The sequence below is a fragment of the Trachypithecus francoisi genome, unplaced genomic scaffold, assembly GCF_009764315.1.
Source record: "Trachypithecus francoisi isolate TF-2019V2 unplaced genomic scaffold, Tfra_2.0 Lachesis_group15, whole genome shotgun sequence".
Taxonomy (NCBI): Eukaryota; Metazoa; Chordata; class Mammalia; order Primates; family Cercopithecidae; genus Trachypithecus; species Trachypithecus francoisi.
Window position 1 is genome coordinate 57,309,898 of NW_022681460.1, and position 16,849 is coordinate 57,326,746.

The 16,849-nt window shown below is 45.2% G+C and overlaps 1 protein-coding gene across 3 annotated transcripts in view; it reads right to left on the reverse strand.

Annotated features, from left to right (window-relative positions):
• ZDHHC14 (zinc finger DHHC-type palmitoyltransferase 14) overlaps window positions 1-16,849 on the reverse strand; it is a 311,090-nt gene that overhangs the window by 141,134 nt on the left and 153,107 nt on the right. For all 3 annotated transcript variants that reach the window (XM_033234955.1, XM_033234952.1, XM_033234954.1), the window contains exon 2: window positions 1,522-1,682. In XM_033234955.1, the coding sequence (XP_033090846.1) occupies window positions 1,522-1,682 (161 nt within the window). The remainder of the gene's footprint in view (window positions 1-1,521; window positions 1,683-16,849) is intronic.

A 16,849-nucleotide genomic window follows, 5' to 3' on the forward strand; every position in this document is an offset into this window, starting at 1 on the left:
ATGCAGTGATAGCCATGGATGGGCCTGACAAACGATTAAAGTGCTATAAAATGTGAGCCTTAAAATTAGGCACTAGCAGGCCCTGTCTTGGAATCCCATGATGCAGGGACTAAGAAAGAGACTGTCTGCCCATTGCTTCTCCCTCCCCTCTCCTTCCTACCTCAGGACACAAGAGAACTGCAGTCTAGCAAACAACACCACACACTCCACACACTCCCATTTTACTGCTCCCTTCCCAGGCAGTAGAGATGAAGGATGAAGGCAGATGTCGAGAGAAGGACAAAGCTGTGCTTTAGCTCTTGGGGAATGGTAGGACCAGAATAGGCACTTTTTTAGCAAGATCCACAGCTCTATCTTCTTTTTTTTTTTTTTTTTTTTTGAGACGGAGTCTCGCTCTGTTGCCCAGGCTGGAGTGCAGTGGCGCAATCTCGGCTCACTGCAAGCTCTGCCTCCCGGGTTTACGCCATTCTCCTGCCTCAGCCTCCCGAGTAGCTGGGACTACAGGCGCCCGCCATCTCGCCCGGCTAGTTTTTTGTATTTTTTAGTAGAGACGGGGTTTCACCGTGTAGGCCAGGATGGTCTCGATCTCCTGACCTCGTGATCCACCCGTCTCGGCCTCCCAAAGTGCTGGGATTACAGGCTTGAGCCACCGCGCCCGGCCAGCTCTATCTTCTTACACTGTAGACAGGGAGCTCCCTCCAGCTTTAGTGGAGGCTGCAAAGGAAAGTCCATAGAATAGGAGGAATCCTGGAAGAGAAATATCTCTGCCAAGTGATTTTTTAGGTCTAAACATTATGTTCACACCGAATCATCACAGCTCCTCTGCTGGGCCTGTGAAATTTACCAAAGCACCACAGCAAAGCTACACATTCACAATCACAAACTTTTAAGAGCAAGAAAAAGTTCTCTTTTTAATTAAAAAAAAATGTAAAAGTTTGTTGTGTGAGGGATTAGGGTCTGTTTTAGTATCTTCAAAATGGGTTGTAATAAACTTTAGTATAGGTTTTAATATCTAAGGAAAAATGAAGCTATTCATCTCAACACATATCACAGATACATGTTTATTATACTTAAATAAAGGAAATTCTCAATCCTAGGCTGGATAAACAAGAAAGTCATCTAAGATGTAACTGTCCTAGACTGACATCATGGAGACTGGTCATGCTCCAAGGATTGCAAAAGGGAGTAAGTGCAGCAAGCTACAACTGTAGACCTTTCGGGGTGGAGGCTGCTTCGTAGAGTGGAATCAAACACTTGGGTTTCAAAGAAACATCAGAAGCACAGCTCACAGGCGATGCTTTGCTCGCTTGGGCCAGCAGTCCTGCCTCCAGGATACCCGTCCCTCCAGCCCCCTCTTCTTCAGTTCATCCTGCCCACCCAGCGAGCTAAGGAACGCTGATTTCTGGCCTCCTTCCTTCCCAGTGCTCAGCCCCTCCTGCACAGCCCTTGGCCTGCCTTCCCCACTGTGGCTGGGCCCAGGCGGGAAGTGACCAGAGGCCATGGGCAGACTTCCAGTGTTACCTATTTGCCTTTCCAGATCGGCGGCTTCATCAGGCGTGGCTCGTGGGAGGACTCCGGGGTCGCTGAAGCTGGTGCGGAGCAGGGTCCCCATCACAAAGAAGAACAGGATGCCAGCGACTGCAGGGATGGCAGGAGTGATTTTCACTGCCAGGTATGGACAGCTGCCAACAGGTTGGACAGGCCAGGGAGAAGGGGAAAAGAAAGGAAATACAATGTTAGGACTCAACAGTAAGCAGTCTTTATCTTCTAAGAAGCCAAAAGCTTATTTGGAGGAGGGAAATTGATTTCCATTAAAAATTCATCAATGTGAAAGATTTACATTTGGGGAGATCTGCGGTTCTCTTTTACAGACAATTGAACCCCCACTCCCCAGCACGACAGCCCAAGCCCTCTGCTCTTAGAGGAAGATGCTGGAAGAAGAATGAAAATAGTCCTGCTGGTATAATCAGTCTAAGACGCATAGAGCTTGTATAAATAGACACGTGTCCTCTGTGCTGTAAACATGGTTCAGGAGTCTATGAGATCCCCCCACTCTCCCCTGGGATTACATAATAGAAGAAGACATCAATTTAGAATGATCTTCATGCGAGCTGGCCTTTCCCACTTGGGTCAAACGACTCAGGGACTTTCAGCCAGCTCCAGATGCTGAGGACTGTACACACACTTTCAAAGGGCAAGACACCAATTTTCCATGTTTTGGAGATAATCTATTCCAAAGGGAATGAGCTATGGAAATGGACTGCAGGCAAGTTTCTGAAGACGATGTAAGGGATTTCAGCAGCTGGAATAGAATCATCTCGTGCTTTTCCAGAGGGCATCTGAGCTACCAACGAACAAACGTGGCCCAACTCTTAACTCAACCTCTTCACTGCTGTCAGTCTGACACGCTGACCTGAAGCAGGGGTTGTGATGAGTCAGGGAGAGGTGCCACTGGGACAAACTCAGCTCTACATGAGGCCAGCCTAGGAACCAGCGTCTGACATTTGGTCTCAGATCCAGGTATTCTGGAGCCGGAGCAGTTCTTACCATGGCCCTCTGATGCACTCAGATGCTTGGACCTAAGTGAAGGATGGGATCTGCAGTGACCACAGTCACTCCATTGTTGCCACATTAAATAATATCATGGGCATTGGGGAACAGGATGCAGAATCATGGAATTAGAACATCTAGTGTGGAAAGCAATGCTAGATTGCCCACCTCATCAGAAGCTCCTCTTCCATGTTCTCAAGACAGAGATGGGGAGCTGGAGACGAAAGGATTGGGAAGCTCAGCTCTGCCCAAGACTGGGAAGCAGACAGGGCTCTTGGTCTTGGAAGCCCTGGGAACCAGCACCCCACTACTGTGCAGGTCTCTGATGGATGGCAAAGGGATGCAGGCAGGAGTCTGGGACTTAAGAGCCACAAGCCGTAATCCCCTTTGCTGAGACAAGTGATAGATAGAACATTAGCGCACCAGCCTTCAAGAGGCCCGCAGACCTAGACACAGCTTCCTGGAACGATAGCTGATGTTGATAATGTGGACAGTGGTTGTGCAAGTTTCCTAGCATGAGGAGATGTACAGTGAAGTATTTAGGAATAAAGTGCCACGATGAATGCAGCTTACTCCCAAATAGCTCAAAAAAATATTGTCTAGACAGAGTAAATGGGATCAAGTATTAGCAAGAGGTGAATCTGGGTAAAGGGTAAATGGATGTTCTTTGTACTACTCTTCATCTTGCTACTTTTCTATAAGTTTGAAATTATTTCCAAATACAATTTTAAAAAAAGAAACACAGTCTATATCGAAGGCATGAAAATACCCTGGTATGAAATTATATATATATATATACACACACACATATATATATGCTATATAAACCCTGAATACATATAATTTTAGTCTAAAATAATCTACTTTAGGGGGAAGATTTTTGTTACAAAGTGGTTAGGGAAAAGAGCAAATATGTAGAAGAGAATTTTCCAAAAACACTTGAATTCACAATTCAACATAATTTGAACAATGACAGTGAATAAAAACAAGCCCACGTTTTTCCCCTTTTTCAAGACTAATGAATTTGAAGAAGAAGATGTTGGCACAGCAAAGCCAGCTTCAGCGAGGGCACAGCTGGACAAGGTGAACCAGACAGACCTGGTTAGGAGAGAGTGTTCCACTTCAGGTGTTGATAGCTGTGACTTAATGCTATGGAGCTTCTCCAAGGATGGCTACTTGTGAACGGCCAGAACCCTCCCGTGAGGGTGACTGAGTAGATCTTAGGCTCTGGTGTGCTTATTTTTTCCTTTTTGGGTCTGAAAGACAGTTTGGTGGACTGCGAAGTCTACCTGCTCAAAGCTGCAAAGTCTGCCTCTTGCTCTTAGAGCAAGTTCTAGCATGCCTTGCCCTCCACCGTTCCCTGTCCTAAGTGCACTATCTGCAGGGTTGGGATCTTCCACAGCTACCCCACTTCCCCAAGCTGATGCCTCTGCGGCCTCTCATCACCTCCAACCCCCAAACAGGATGTCCCCTGCCACATTCTCACGGCAGAGACAATACACTGTAGATTGGTATCTGCACTTCAGCACACACTGATTTATTCAGAGCCATCCCAGGAAAGGAGGAAAAGGCAAAGTCCAGTTGACGTGGGGAGGCCTACTGCCTGCCAGGGTTCTCTCACTGCGTAGCGGGCTGTTGCACTTGGACAAATCAGGGCACAGATCTGAAATACATCTGTTTGTGTTTCCCTGGGAACCTGCTCCTGCTCCTGTTCCCGCAGGAAATTTCAGGTGGGTCTAGTGATTTCTCTGATCATAATATGAAGGTAATAGGAAGTCCTTGTCGCTTTAAGTAGCAAACAGTGTCATTTAAGTAAATGAAAGGGTAATAATCCCAGTGAATAATGGTAACTTCTACCTTGATATGAAGTTAAGCCCCCTCCACTACCCCAGCTCGCCAGCTGCAGTTTCTGGCCTCTCCATGGTAGAGAAGAAAGCAGGTGGAGTAGGAAGGGAGGCAGGAAGGAGCCTACAGGAAGAGTTCTGTTACAAGGCGACTGCGTGCTCTGGGTCTATGAGACGGTTAAACCAGCTCTGCCTAGACTTGCATTGGTGAGTGCTTTGGACTCCCCCGGGGGGAACCGAGGTGCATGGCCCACCTGCGCTTGTCTTCCTCTTTCCCTCTTCTTAAAGAGAAACGGCCAGCCTTCCTCTCACTCAGGGCCTTTCTTCCACTCTGTTTTGCCTTCCAGTCCCTCCTCTCAAAAGCCCTCTCTGTCTTCTCCCTCTGGGGGACAGCTGGAACAGTGATCTCTGTTTGTTTACTTACTTATTTATTCATTATCTTTTTTGAGACAAGGTCTCACTCTGCTGCCCAGGCTGGAGTGCAGTGGTATGATCACGGCTCACTGCAGCTTTGAACTCCTGGAGCTCAAGAGATTCTCCCAGCTCAGCCTCCTGAGTGGCTGAGACTATAGGCCCTCACCACCATGCCTGGCTAATTTTTTGTGTGTTTTGTAGAGACAGGGTCTCACTTTGTTGCCCAGGCTGGTCTCAAATTCCTGGGCTCAAGTGATCCTCCTGCCTCAGCCTCCCAAATTGTTGGGATTACAGTAATGAGCCACTGTGCCCAGCCTAGAACAGTGACATCATCCCTGCCTACCACGATCCTCTCCTTCAATCTGTTCCAACCACCACTGCCAGCTCCAATCACACGTGTCTCTGCTCAAAAGTCTTCCATGCTTCTGCCGTCCCTGCCAATGAAGCACGAGCTCCTTATCTGGTGTCCAAGTGTCCCCTGCTCTCCCTCTCTCTCACTGCCCCTTCCTGAATCCCAGCAATGGCCACACCTAACATTTGGGCATCTCAGGCAGGCATGGGCTTTCACCCACCGCCGGCGCTGCCTGTCCAGTCCATGTGTCTGGAACACCTGCACCTCCCATTCAGCATGTTGATGCTCCCCAACCTTCCACTTCCAGCTCAATACTGCTTCCTGAAAAGCCTTGGTAGAGTTTCTGGGCTCACCCCTAAGCAAAAGGGATCGCTTCTTTCTCTGGACCCCCACTGTGTTTTCCTTTGCTCCCCTTCCTCAGGTTATGTGGATATTTGCAGGCATGCGGCTATCTGCAGACATGCTCCACACACATCACTAGATTAAAAGTCCTGGAAGGTGAGACTGGCCCCTGTTCCTCTTCATGTCCTTTGTAGCACCTAGCAGGATGCCTCGCATGGTGGAAAATGCAACCAAGTTTGATAAATATTTGTTGAGTAGCTGAATGAACAGAATCCATTTAGTGAATTTTACTAAAATTTACCTGAAAGAGGAGGAGAGTCAAGTCACCCATACCCTCAGCAACCACAGACCTGGTCTAGAACTTCTCTACTCTTGTTGGCTTGCTAGGTCCCATAACTTCCTTCAGACAGATGCTAAGGCCCGGTTCCTCCCACGAGGCTCCCTCGGCTGAGAGGAGACGATATTCCTCAGCTTACTGAGCCAAGTGTGCCTCACAGTAACCTTCTGTGGGCATTTGCTGGAACCTCTAAGACCCTCCATGTGCTAAAGTTCTAGCAGATGAAGCACCATATGTTGGTACGACTCTGTACAATGCTAGGTGCTTTGTGACAGTCCTGTTCCACCAGCCTGTGTGTGTGACAGAGGACAGGGCTGAATTTGTCCTAGAAATCCTCAACAACTCACTTTTTATAAAAGCAGCAGAATTCCCAACCCTAAACAAACAATGAGGTCAGGGCTACTGAGACACCTTCAAACTGCCGCTCAGAAAAAGCAGAGAGCATCTATAGTCCTTGTGGTAAAGACAAGGCAATAAGCAGACCCTGCCCATGACTGTGAATGTTTACCTCCTGAAGGAGGTGAGACTAATGGGACATCTCAGTCGACCCACAGACTGGCACAGCTTCACGGCTGAAGGAAGTGCTGTGCACAGTATGGCAAATCCTTAGCCTGAGCTCAGATGACTTGAAAATGGCTCCTTCATATTTCTGAGCAACTGTGGATGGGAACTCCAATGCTGAGTGCCATCTGTGTTGAGGAAGACTCCATCCCTGAGGGCTTGGATTTGATACAAGATGATGAGGCAGCTGCCAAAGATATAAACACCAAATGGAATCCTATTTCTGTCTCAAGAATTGTGACCTACATACAACTCAGGGCAGTGTAGAAAACAGGCTACAGGCATCTTAGTCTTCATAAAGATGAACTGGAAAGTGACAGGGGGAAAAAACAAGAATTTGAAAGCATACATCTTCATAACATAAAAGAAATTAGCCAATTTAGCACCAGATGCTAAAATGATGAGAAGCCTTTACAGAGCTCTCCCTCCAATCATATACATCAGCGAGAGCTGTTTGATTTTGGATATGATGATAAACACTTATGCACAAACTGTCAACGTATCGTACATTCGAGGTACAGAAATTCATTCCAGGTAATAATTAGAAATCATAGCACTGCCAAAAGATGACATGGAATTTTTTTCAGTTCAAATAGCAATCTTTTTGAATCTTTAGTAAAAATTGTTTTTGTGCTTTGATGTTTATACATGAAAAGTGGAACTGTTTTCTGGGCACCACATTATCTGAGACCACACAATCAGTGTATTTGGTCATTAAAAAGACAGATGGAAGGATAGATGATAGATAGATAGATAGAGATAGATAGATAGATAGATAGATAGATAGATAGATAGATATAAAATCATTTTAGCATCAAACAGACACTGACATCCCAGAATCAATACTGTCATTAATTCTATATTCATGTTTAGAGACTGGCTTGCAGGTTAGAATCTGACACAAAGCTGATTCCTTGAACAAAAACCCTAAGACTAGACTAATTTCTTAAACATTTGGATAGGAAATATGGATTTCATTGTTGGGTAATTAGGTCTCTCTGTTTTCCAGAAGACATTCTTTGGGAGAAGATTAACTTAAAAACTAAACAAACAAAACAACAACATTAACAAGATATAGCAGAGACATTAAAACCAAGTGCCCTTTGGAACAAGAAGTAGAGAATCTTTTCCTCTATCAAAACAATTCAAGTCCTCTTTTAATGTTTTGTCTATAAATGGATACACATAAAAAAAGTTTGTTAATAGTAGCTCATGACTCCTGACTGCAGCAAATGGCCTACATTTGATATTTTTGATCTGTCCTGTACGTATGAAAGCATAAACATGAGAATAACTGTTTTTTAGACATAACCATGAGGCATGCATTTATTATTACACAGGAAGAGGAAGTGGCCTCGCTGCATTATTGCCACACTCCAATTCAGGGAATTTCTGCTTTGCAGAAATCATCAAGTAATCTAGCATTTTAAGTTTCAGATTCTTGACTACAAAGCATTTCAATAAAAAGTAGCTAAGGCAAACAATCATAAACGAAATAACCTGAGCCAATGACTCACACGTCTGAAATAATCAGAGTAGCATTGTGAGAAATGGAAGTTTTAAGGGTTGCAATAGAAATGACCCCTTTTCCTTTTCATATGAGTCACTGCAAAACAAATGTACTTTTCACTTACAGGCAGGAACATAAGCACCATTCATTTTGTGATTTGTTCCTTAATCACATACTTAGAAATAAATCTACCACCACAAGGCAAAGATGAGCACATTACTTGGAGACAAATAGAGGAAAAAGTAGATTCAGAAAGCATATCCACTCACAACTCTAGAATAGGAAAAACCAAAGAGATGATTTCATAAAACTCTCAAGAGTAACATTCCCCTACAAGATCACCATGGCAGGACCCTGTGCCTGGAAAGCCCTTAGTGACTCATCGTGTTAATTACCCCAGACGCACAGAGCCAGGAGTCTATGCATGCCTGTACCAAGAGAGGGAATTTAAATCAATGAGCCCAGGGACTAATGTGGAAAATAGGAGCAAAGCAAGCTGGAAGGAAAAGCTCAAACCCAGAGAGCATAGAGGTGACAGTAGAACTCCACATACCCATTTGTAGACTACAAATGTGACGTTCAGTTTCATCAAAGCTCAATGGCTTGTTTTTCCATCCATCTCTCTGTCTACCTTTGTTGTGTGAGAACTGTAGCTTTCCGGCTTGCTAAGGGAGGAGGAAGGTGAAGGTCACTCTACCAAAGCGAGGAACATCACTTATGAAATCCGGTTTTTCCCTGCAGGCCTTCTGGCTAGATGCAGAGTTAAACAGGGACGTCTCCAAACACAGCACAGTCTTGCCTTGAACTTGCAGAGTTCATGAGCGAGGAGAGGGGCTCCAGGCGGCAAGCACTTCCGTGAACAGAGAGCTGAGGAGGGGAGAAGAGGAAAGTGCTCTCTTCTGCCCGTGTGGCCCAAACACCCTTCAAGTGTGCAAGACAGAGTTAGTGTCCTTATTCTTAACTCAGGGCCTCCCAGACCACCCAGAGAGATCTACTTAAGATACAAGACCTGGGAATCTGTAGCTTTGAAATACAGGCTTCAAATCATAGCGTGTAAACAGCCCAATTTACCCAACTACTACTGAGAATGTACAAGAGCTTACTAGTGAATATTGTGGTGCATCAACATTTTTGCCAAGTGATCCTGAGTTGCATGTAAAATTCCTGGAAGAGGCTGGGAGTGCCTATAATCCCAACACTTTGGGAGGCTGAGGTGGGCAGTGCTTGAGTTCAGGAGTTTGAGACCAGCCTGGGCAACATGGCAAAACTCTGTCTCTACAAAAAAGAAAAAAAAATACAAAAACTAGCTGAGTGGGTAGCGTGTGACTGTAGTCTCAACTACTTGGGAGGCTGAGGTGGGAGGTTCGCTTGACCCTGGGAGACTGAGGCTGCAGTGAGCCAAGATCATGCCACTGCACTCCAGCCTGGGCAACAGAGCCAGACCCTGTCTCGAAAAAATGAAATGAAATGAAATGAAATGAAATAGAATTTCAGGAAGCCAGAGGCTTCTGGGTAGCGTGTGAGTCACCGGAGGGAAAGTCAACACTGTTTTGCCCCAGAAGTTGCTCTTTGACGTCCTGACATTACTTAGGCATGGCAACCATATGCCCCAGATTTCCCATTAGAGTCCTGGCTCAGGTGGATGTCTTCTCATTTTCAGACCATGTGTGGCCACTGAGCTAACTGGCCCAAGAACTCCATTTTGCTTTCTGTGCATCCTGGAACCAACCGTAAGTCATCGTCAGGGCAAGCCAGGGCTCTTCTGAGAAGTTCTTCCTAGAGCTGCTGGTGTGTGTGCTGGGAAGACCAAGCATCCAGGGTAGTGATTTGGGATTTGTCCTGGCACTAAACAGCATTCTAGGGTTTAGCTGCCTCTGACCCTGGCTTATATTTGAAGGGTGTCCATTCTGCCTCCGATCTGGAAACTCTGTATGGGAAAGTCATAGCAGGACTTTACTTCTATTCATAATTCTTGTTTCATCCAATCTAAGGTACCCCACATTTTAAGATGTATCATTAAGGGGAAATGTGCCAAATCAGATGATATTCTCTAACTGCAAGGGATCTTTATTTCATACTTATTGAAAGAGCTGTTATAGACTTAATTAGACACCAATTTAAAAATCATATATCACTATTGTGCATTAAAAAAAAAAACCTGAGTGAACTAAATTGGCCACAGTATTCCTAAAACATCTCCACATTTAGAGCCTGAGGCAGAGGTGTCTGTGTGGGAGGCTTTCCACGTTGCAGCCTCCTGAGCCCATCAAAGCATGGCCCTGCTCTTCTGCTTCTCCCTAGCCTGCACTCTGTGCCCAATGCACCAGCTCAAGCCAGAGCGCGTCCCTCCTGTGCTCAGAACTAAAGCCAGGTACTTGCCGAGGCTACAAAGCCATCTGGCTCCTGTGACCTCTTGGACATCATCTTCCTCCCTCCTGCTGACCTCTGCAGCTCTGGAACAAGCCAGGCCTGCCTCTTCTCTGGGAGAGGCACATTTGCCTGTGCCTTCCCCCTGCCTGGAATCCCCTCCCTATGGGGAGCCACAGAGCTCCTCCTAGCCTTTACTCAAATGTCACCGTCTCTGTAGAGCCTTCCCTGATTGTGCTGCACACAATCTCCAAACTGCAGCTCCCCTATGACCAGCCACCCCCTCTCCACCAACCCCAACGTCCTTCCAGCTTTTACTTTTCCCATAGCACTTATCCCCACTTTGCGCACTATTTTTTTTTTTTCTGAGAGGGAGTCTCGCTCTGTCGCCCAGGCTGGAGTGCAGTGGCCAGATCTCGGCTCACTGCAAACTCCGTCTCCCGCCTCCCGGGTTTACACCATTCTCCTGCCTCAGCCTCCCGAGTAGCTGGGACTACAGGCGCCCGCCACCTTGCCCGGCTAGTTTTTTGTATTTTTTTAGTAGAGACGGGGTTTCACCGTGTTAGCCAGGATGGTTTCGATCTCCGGACCTCGTGATCCGCCCGTCTGGGCCTCCCAAAGTGCTGGGATTACAGGCTTGAGCCACCGCACCCAGCCTTGGTGCACTATTAATGTATGTACTTCCTTGCTTACTGTCTGACCCCACTAGAAAAAAGCTCAGTGCAATGAGGAAGTGTATCTGCTTGGTTCACAGATGTAACCTCCAGTGCCTAGAATTCAGTCTAGCACATAGTTGACCTTCAATAACTATTTGTTAAATGAAATGAAGAGATATCTAAAAAAACACAGGATACAAAGTACAGTGGAGATGATCCCATTTGTGTTTCAAACACATTTATATTGGTAACTGGAAGAATGTGCCCCATCATCTCATTATCCCTGGGTGATTTTGTGCATATGTGCTTTTTGGTGGTTTCCAAATTTTCTTAATTAAAGCACGGCTTATTTTTGTAGTAGAAAAATATGTTATTAAAAATAAATGTATAAGTACTTGCTTATACAAGTAAAAAAGAACTAAAAAAGAAGAGAATTGCTGAAATATTAAAATCTGCCTGTACTTTTAAAAACTCAACTATCAATAAAGAAGATGCTTGACAATAATGTATATTCTCTGTTGGACTGAAACCTCAGCTGGCTGAAGCTCTTGATTTTTGCAAGTTGCCTTATAGTACCTTAATTAGTTTAATTGTTTTGGGGTGTGGAGGATCATACATTTAAGAATGCAAAACCCAGGTTATCTCTTATCTCAGCTCTGGTCTGTACCCAATTTCTGGGAGGAATGTGACTAAAGAAAGTTCTTTTGTCATCCTTGCAGATTTCTGTCTTAAACTGGGTATTTAAAGTATAGCACAAGGCCACACATATGGGACCCAACTCCCCTCAGTTCCAGCAAGCCCCCTGGAGATCCGGAATCTCAGATGACTGGTACATTCTCTTTTTCTTTCTTTGGGTTGCGGGTGGTCTAGGGATGGCAAAATGAGAAGGAGGTGTTCAGGAATGAGAAAGAATCAAATACTACACAAATTAAATCTCCTCAACACCGGCAATGTTGGTGGAATTGAACCCAAATGTTGGATAGCTCATCAATGAGCACTGTTTAGCAATGAATTGCCCAACAGAGACATTTCCCACAAAATCTGAATTAGTTTAATCATTACATGTTCAAGAAAACCTTGTTGGAAGGAAAATGCGCTGCCTTGTTGCAGATTGCACACTGAGCACCAGTGAGCTTCTCCTCCCATCCCAAGGCCCTGGGACCATCAGGCTCCCTGCTGGGAGGTGGCCCAGAGGTGTGGCTGCTGGTGCCACCGGCAGATGCCTGCTGTGCCTGTGCCTGCTCCTCCTCCCCCAGCGGCCCCTTTCCCAGTGCTTCCATGGCCAGCGGCCCCACACTTGGGATTCAATTGCTCACCCAGAGTGGGCAGGCAGTGAGCACAGCTTTACCCAGGACTGGGGCCTCTGCCAGGGAGCTGGCACCCCCACGCCTATCCTGCAGAACGAGGCCAGGCCCTCTGGGACAGTCACACTGCACAAAGTCCAGATGTTACTGCTACGGAAAAGTGTCTTCTGCGTTACAGAGATGCAGTAACTCAGGACCTTTGGGGCAAAGGAACATGTGAGTCTTGGGAAGTTTTTCCAGAGCTGGAGAACAAGTCTACGAGTACTGTGGATGCAAGAGATGACTGAGTCTCCTTCACGCCTTCATTCAGGCACTCCACACACTGTCACTGAATACACAACACCTGCCAGCACACCGCACCATGTGCTAGGAAAGCAGGAAGATCAAGACAAGACCCTCGCTTCCTGGCAGCTCACATTCCAGTGAGGGGTGCTGGGGGGGGGCAAATTAGCACACCACAAACAAAAGAGCAAGTGTGGAAACACAGATACTGAGGAACGGTGGAGGGGGCCAGCTCAGTGGGCCGGAAGGGCGGATGTTGGTGAAGGCTTTCTGGAGGGGCTGTCAGAGGCAGGAGTGAGACCCACAGAGAGGAAGGGCGTTGGCAAGGACAGGGAGCCCCAGACCCTCCCTGACCCTAATAATTCCAGGCCTCCTTCGGTCGGTGCACCGAGTGACTAGTGGAAGCACAGTGTAGCCCTCCCTAGACAGGACTCTGGAACGGCACATCCGGGGCGGGGGGCAGGGGCGCTGTAGGCTGTTTAGTTACTGTGGCATCCCCAATGCCTCATACACTGCTACACGATAGGCACTCGACAAATATTTGCTGAATTGAATGTCGTGGAATCATCAGAGCAGACCCAGGACATCCAGGTCCACGTTTGGTAGCGAACTGCAAAGCGATGGGTGCAAAGGTCGTCATGCAGGTGAAGCAGTGGAAGACCCTGAGAAGGAAGTGAGCAGACCCCCACTTCCGTGTGCTCCAGCCTCTGCTGATAGCACTCCTCTGAGCTAAAGGTCCCACTCCTGGGGGAGAAAAAGGGCCACCTTTTTCCTTTTGCGAAGGAGGAAGCATTACTAAGTAAATTTTGCTTTACAATGTTTCCCTAAGAGTGAAGAGGAATTGAAGATTTTTTTAAACATATCCGTCATCATAAACCTCAAAGAATTAGATAATATAGGATCAATACAAGTTAGAAATATCCAGTCGTTCAGACAGAGACACATGTGAGTGCAGAAGGCTAAGCTATTTCACCCATAAACTCACTAAACAATGTTGTTTCCAATTGCAGAGACATCATAATTTGAAAAATAGTACATAATAATTATGCAAAATGGAAATAAGGTGCTTTTGAGTAGAAAAGAAAAAAGGCTACAAAGGTATTTAAGGAGAAGATGGTTCTATTTCCAAAAAGGGGAGAAATAAAACAAGGTAAACGGCTTAAAGCCCATGAACCGTGTGACACCAAGTTGGAGACTATCAGGCGAAGACGCTTCAAAAGTGCATTATTTGGTAGAAAAATGAACAAAATGAAATTCACTGGAAGTCTTTGGATACTGGGTTGCTGTTGGGGGGCTGCCAATTCATTTTTCCCTTTTTTTTTTTCCCCCTTCTCTAAAGGCACAGCACTTAGCGTTCATTCACAGATGATTCCTTTTTCTCACCTAAAACAATGCCCGTGGTATCGACTATTATCCCTGGCAAAGTGCCTTTGCATTAAAACATGATGACAGCATTTCTTGGCCCTGATGTTGGGGAGAGCTCCTACCATGTAATTATCCAGCTCAATTAGAAGACAAGGTCAGAACAAACAGATCCAGAGGGAAGATCCATGCCTGCTAGACACATGGATGTGGTCCCACATCATTTTTTCTTCTTTTTTCTTTTTAGCTAGCCTGTTACTGTTTTAGACACATGGTTTTCAAAGTAACAGGCAGCTAGACAGTAAGACTGCAGGGAGCAAATGAAAATTCACATTTTTTTGATTGAGTACTTATATTGCAGGCAGTTTCACATATAGCATTTCATATAACGTCTACAAAAATGTACACAGCTAATTGTCTATGATGTTGGTATTACTGAGACCATTTCACAGATAAGGAAACTAAGGTTCATTAATTTGACTGATAAGACTTATAAGAGGTTCACTAATTTGACTGAGCCTGATTTAGCTAATAAATTTCAGAACCAGAAGTCAATCAGATGTGGCCATCTTCAAAGGCCATGGGCCCGAGGCATGGTCTCTCAATTGTACCACAATGAGGACTACACTTCTGTTTTTGCACTCTGCACACTTTCTTAGTGGAATACGATAACAGCTGTACCTGCTTTCACCTTTTTATAAGGATCTCAATGATCCTTATTAAATGTAATTAAGAACACAGCGAAACCTAAAGCTATTTAGCGTGAAGGTGCCTTGTCCAGTCTTGGCAGAAGACAAGCTCGGAGTCTTGGGTGACAAAGTCTCTCATTGATGGATTGCCAGCAGTCGGGTAGTAACACCTTAGTGACTGAAGGTCAAGAACATTTCTCTTGGGCTCTGCTTTCCAATTCCAGTTGAAGAATATCAAGCTCTGTGGTTTCTACATAACATAGAAACCACAGATTCCCAGGAGCCCTGTCAATCAAGCTTAACAGTAAATGGTGATGACTGCTCCTGTTATTACAAAATACATGCATGCTAAACAAAGACCGTACTGGTTAGTTTTGCTTAAATACTGGAGGATTCTGACCAGTACAATGCTAAAACATAAACTTTCATTTATGAAAAAAGATAAACTTTCTAGAATTCCCAGGTTATACCCAAGAAGTACTTGCTCCCTGTGAAGAGAGGGTGGGGTTGCAGAGACTCCAGAGATCTCCACTTCCGCAGTGTCAGTGTGGAACTGTACCTAATTGCTCCAGTATCCACTCCTAACCAGCATGTCAAAGAACCTCCGAAGAGTACAGGCGGTAGGTGCTGAGTAAAACTGGAAGTCTGAGTGTGTCTCCTAGACACTAGGAAGTACAAGGATATACTTTCAATGAAACTCTTTGAACTCATTGGGAGAAAGCTGAAAAATACCATGTGCTGTTGAGGAATTAATGCCCACTCCCACCCCCAGTCGTCATCTAATTGTACTTTTTTAATTAATTAATGCCAACTCCCACCCCAGTCTTCATCTAACTGTGCTTTTTAAATTAATGCCAACTCCTACCCCAGTTTTCATCTAATTGTGCTTTTTTAATTAATTAATTAATGCCCACTCCCACCCCCAGTCATCTAATTGTGCTTTTTTAATTAATGAATGAATGCCCACCCCAGTCATCTAATTGTGTTTTAATTAATTAACGAATGCCCACTCCCACCCCGTCTTTATCTAATTGTGCTTTTTTAATTAATTAACGCCCACTCCCACCCCCAGTCTTCATCTAATTGTGCTTTTTTAATGAATGCCCACTCCCACCCCCAGTCTTCATCTAATTGTGCTTTTTAATTTTTTTGTTTTATTTATGTATTTATTTTTTGAAACAAAGCCTTGCTCTGTCGCCCAGGCTGGAGTGCAGTGGCGTGATCTCGGCTCACTGCAAGCTCCGCCTCCCGGGTTCTCGCCATTCTCCAGCCTCAGCCTCCCGAGTAGCTGGGACTACAGGCACCCGCCACCATGCCCGGCTAATTTCTTTGTATTTTTAGTAGAAATGGGGTTTCACCATGTTAGCCAGGATGGTCTTGATCTCCTGACCTTGTGATCCACCCACCTTGGCTTCCCAAAGTGCTGGGATTACAGGCGTGAGCCACTGCGCCCGCCCTATTGTGCTTTTCTAATTAATTAATTAATGCCCACTCCCATCCCCAGTCTTCATCTAATTGTGCTTTTTAAATTAATTAATTAATGCCCACTCCCACCCCCAGTCTTCATCTAATTGTGCTTTTCCAAGTATATTCATCTGTGGCCAAACTTTCATATCATTTCTTTACTTAAGTTTTCTTTTAAGTCACACACTTCTGAGATAAAAAAAAAAAAACTTTTCAGCTCATTTTGAAATAGAAGAGAAGGATTCCTGAGGACTTCCCCATGGCAAACATGATAATTAATTGATTACTAAAAAGAGAAGGGCAAAAGTCAAAATAGTGAACATTAGATCTAGGAAAAATCTAGGTGGGGAAAAATGGTGGAAACAACCTTAAGGAATATGGTGGAGAAACATCTGGAAAAAGCATATTTAATTAGAGAACACCAAGAGGGACTGCAACAATGGAAATCATGCCTGGTTGGCCTGATGGAAGGCTTGGGAAGTGTGACTGCCATGAAAGCTACATTCAGACAAGTGCCACCTTTCTTGAATTTTGCCAAGCAGATGGCAAAGTTGGAGAATCAACAAGGAAACTGTAGAGTGATATAATGGAGAGAGAGAAGGATCAGAAAGCCCCTCCTATAGTTACATCCCTATCCCTCTTAGACTTGCGCCATACATTGTCCAGTTGGCTTCAACATTCAGAATAACTGGAGCCCTAAAGAACTGTCAAGTTCTGAGAACAGTCTTTCCATTTCCAGAAACAACTTCCTGAGAGACCATTACATGGCTGCCAAAAAAACACTGCTTCATCTTTTAAGCACTTGTGAAACTTGA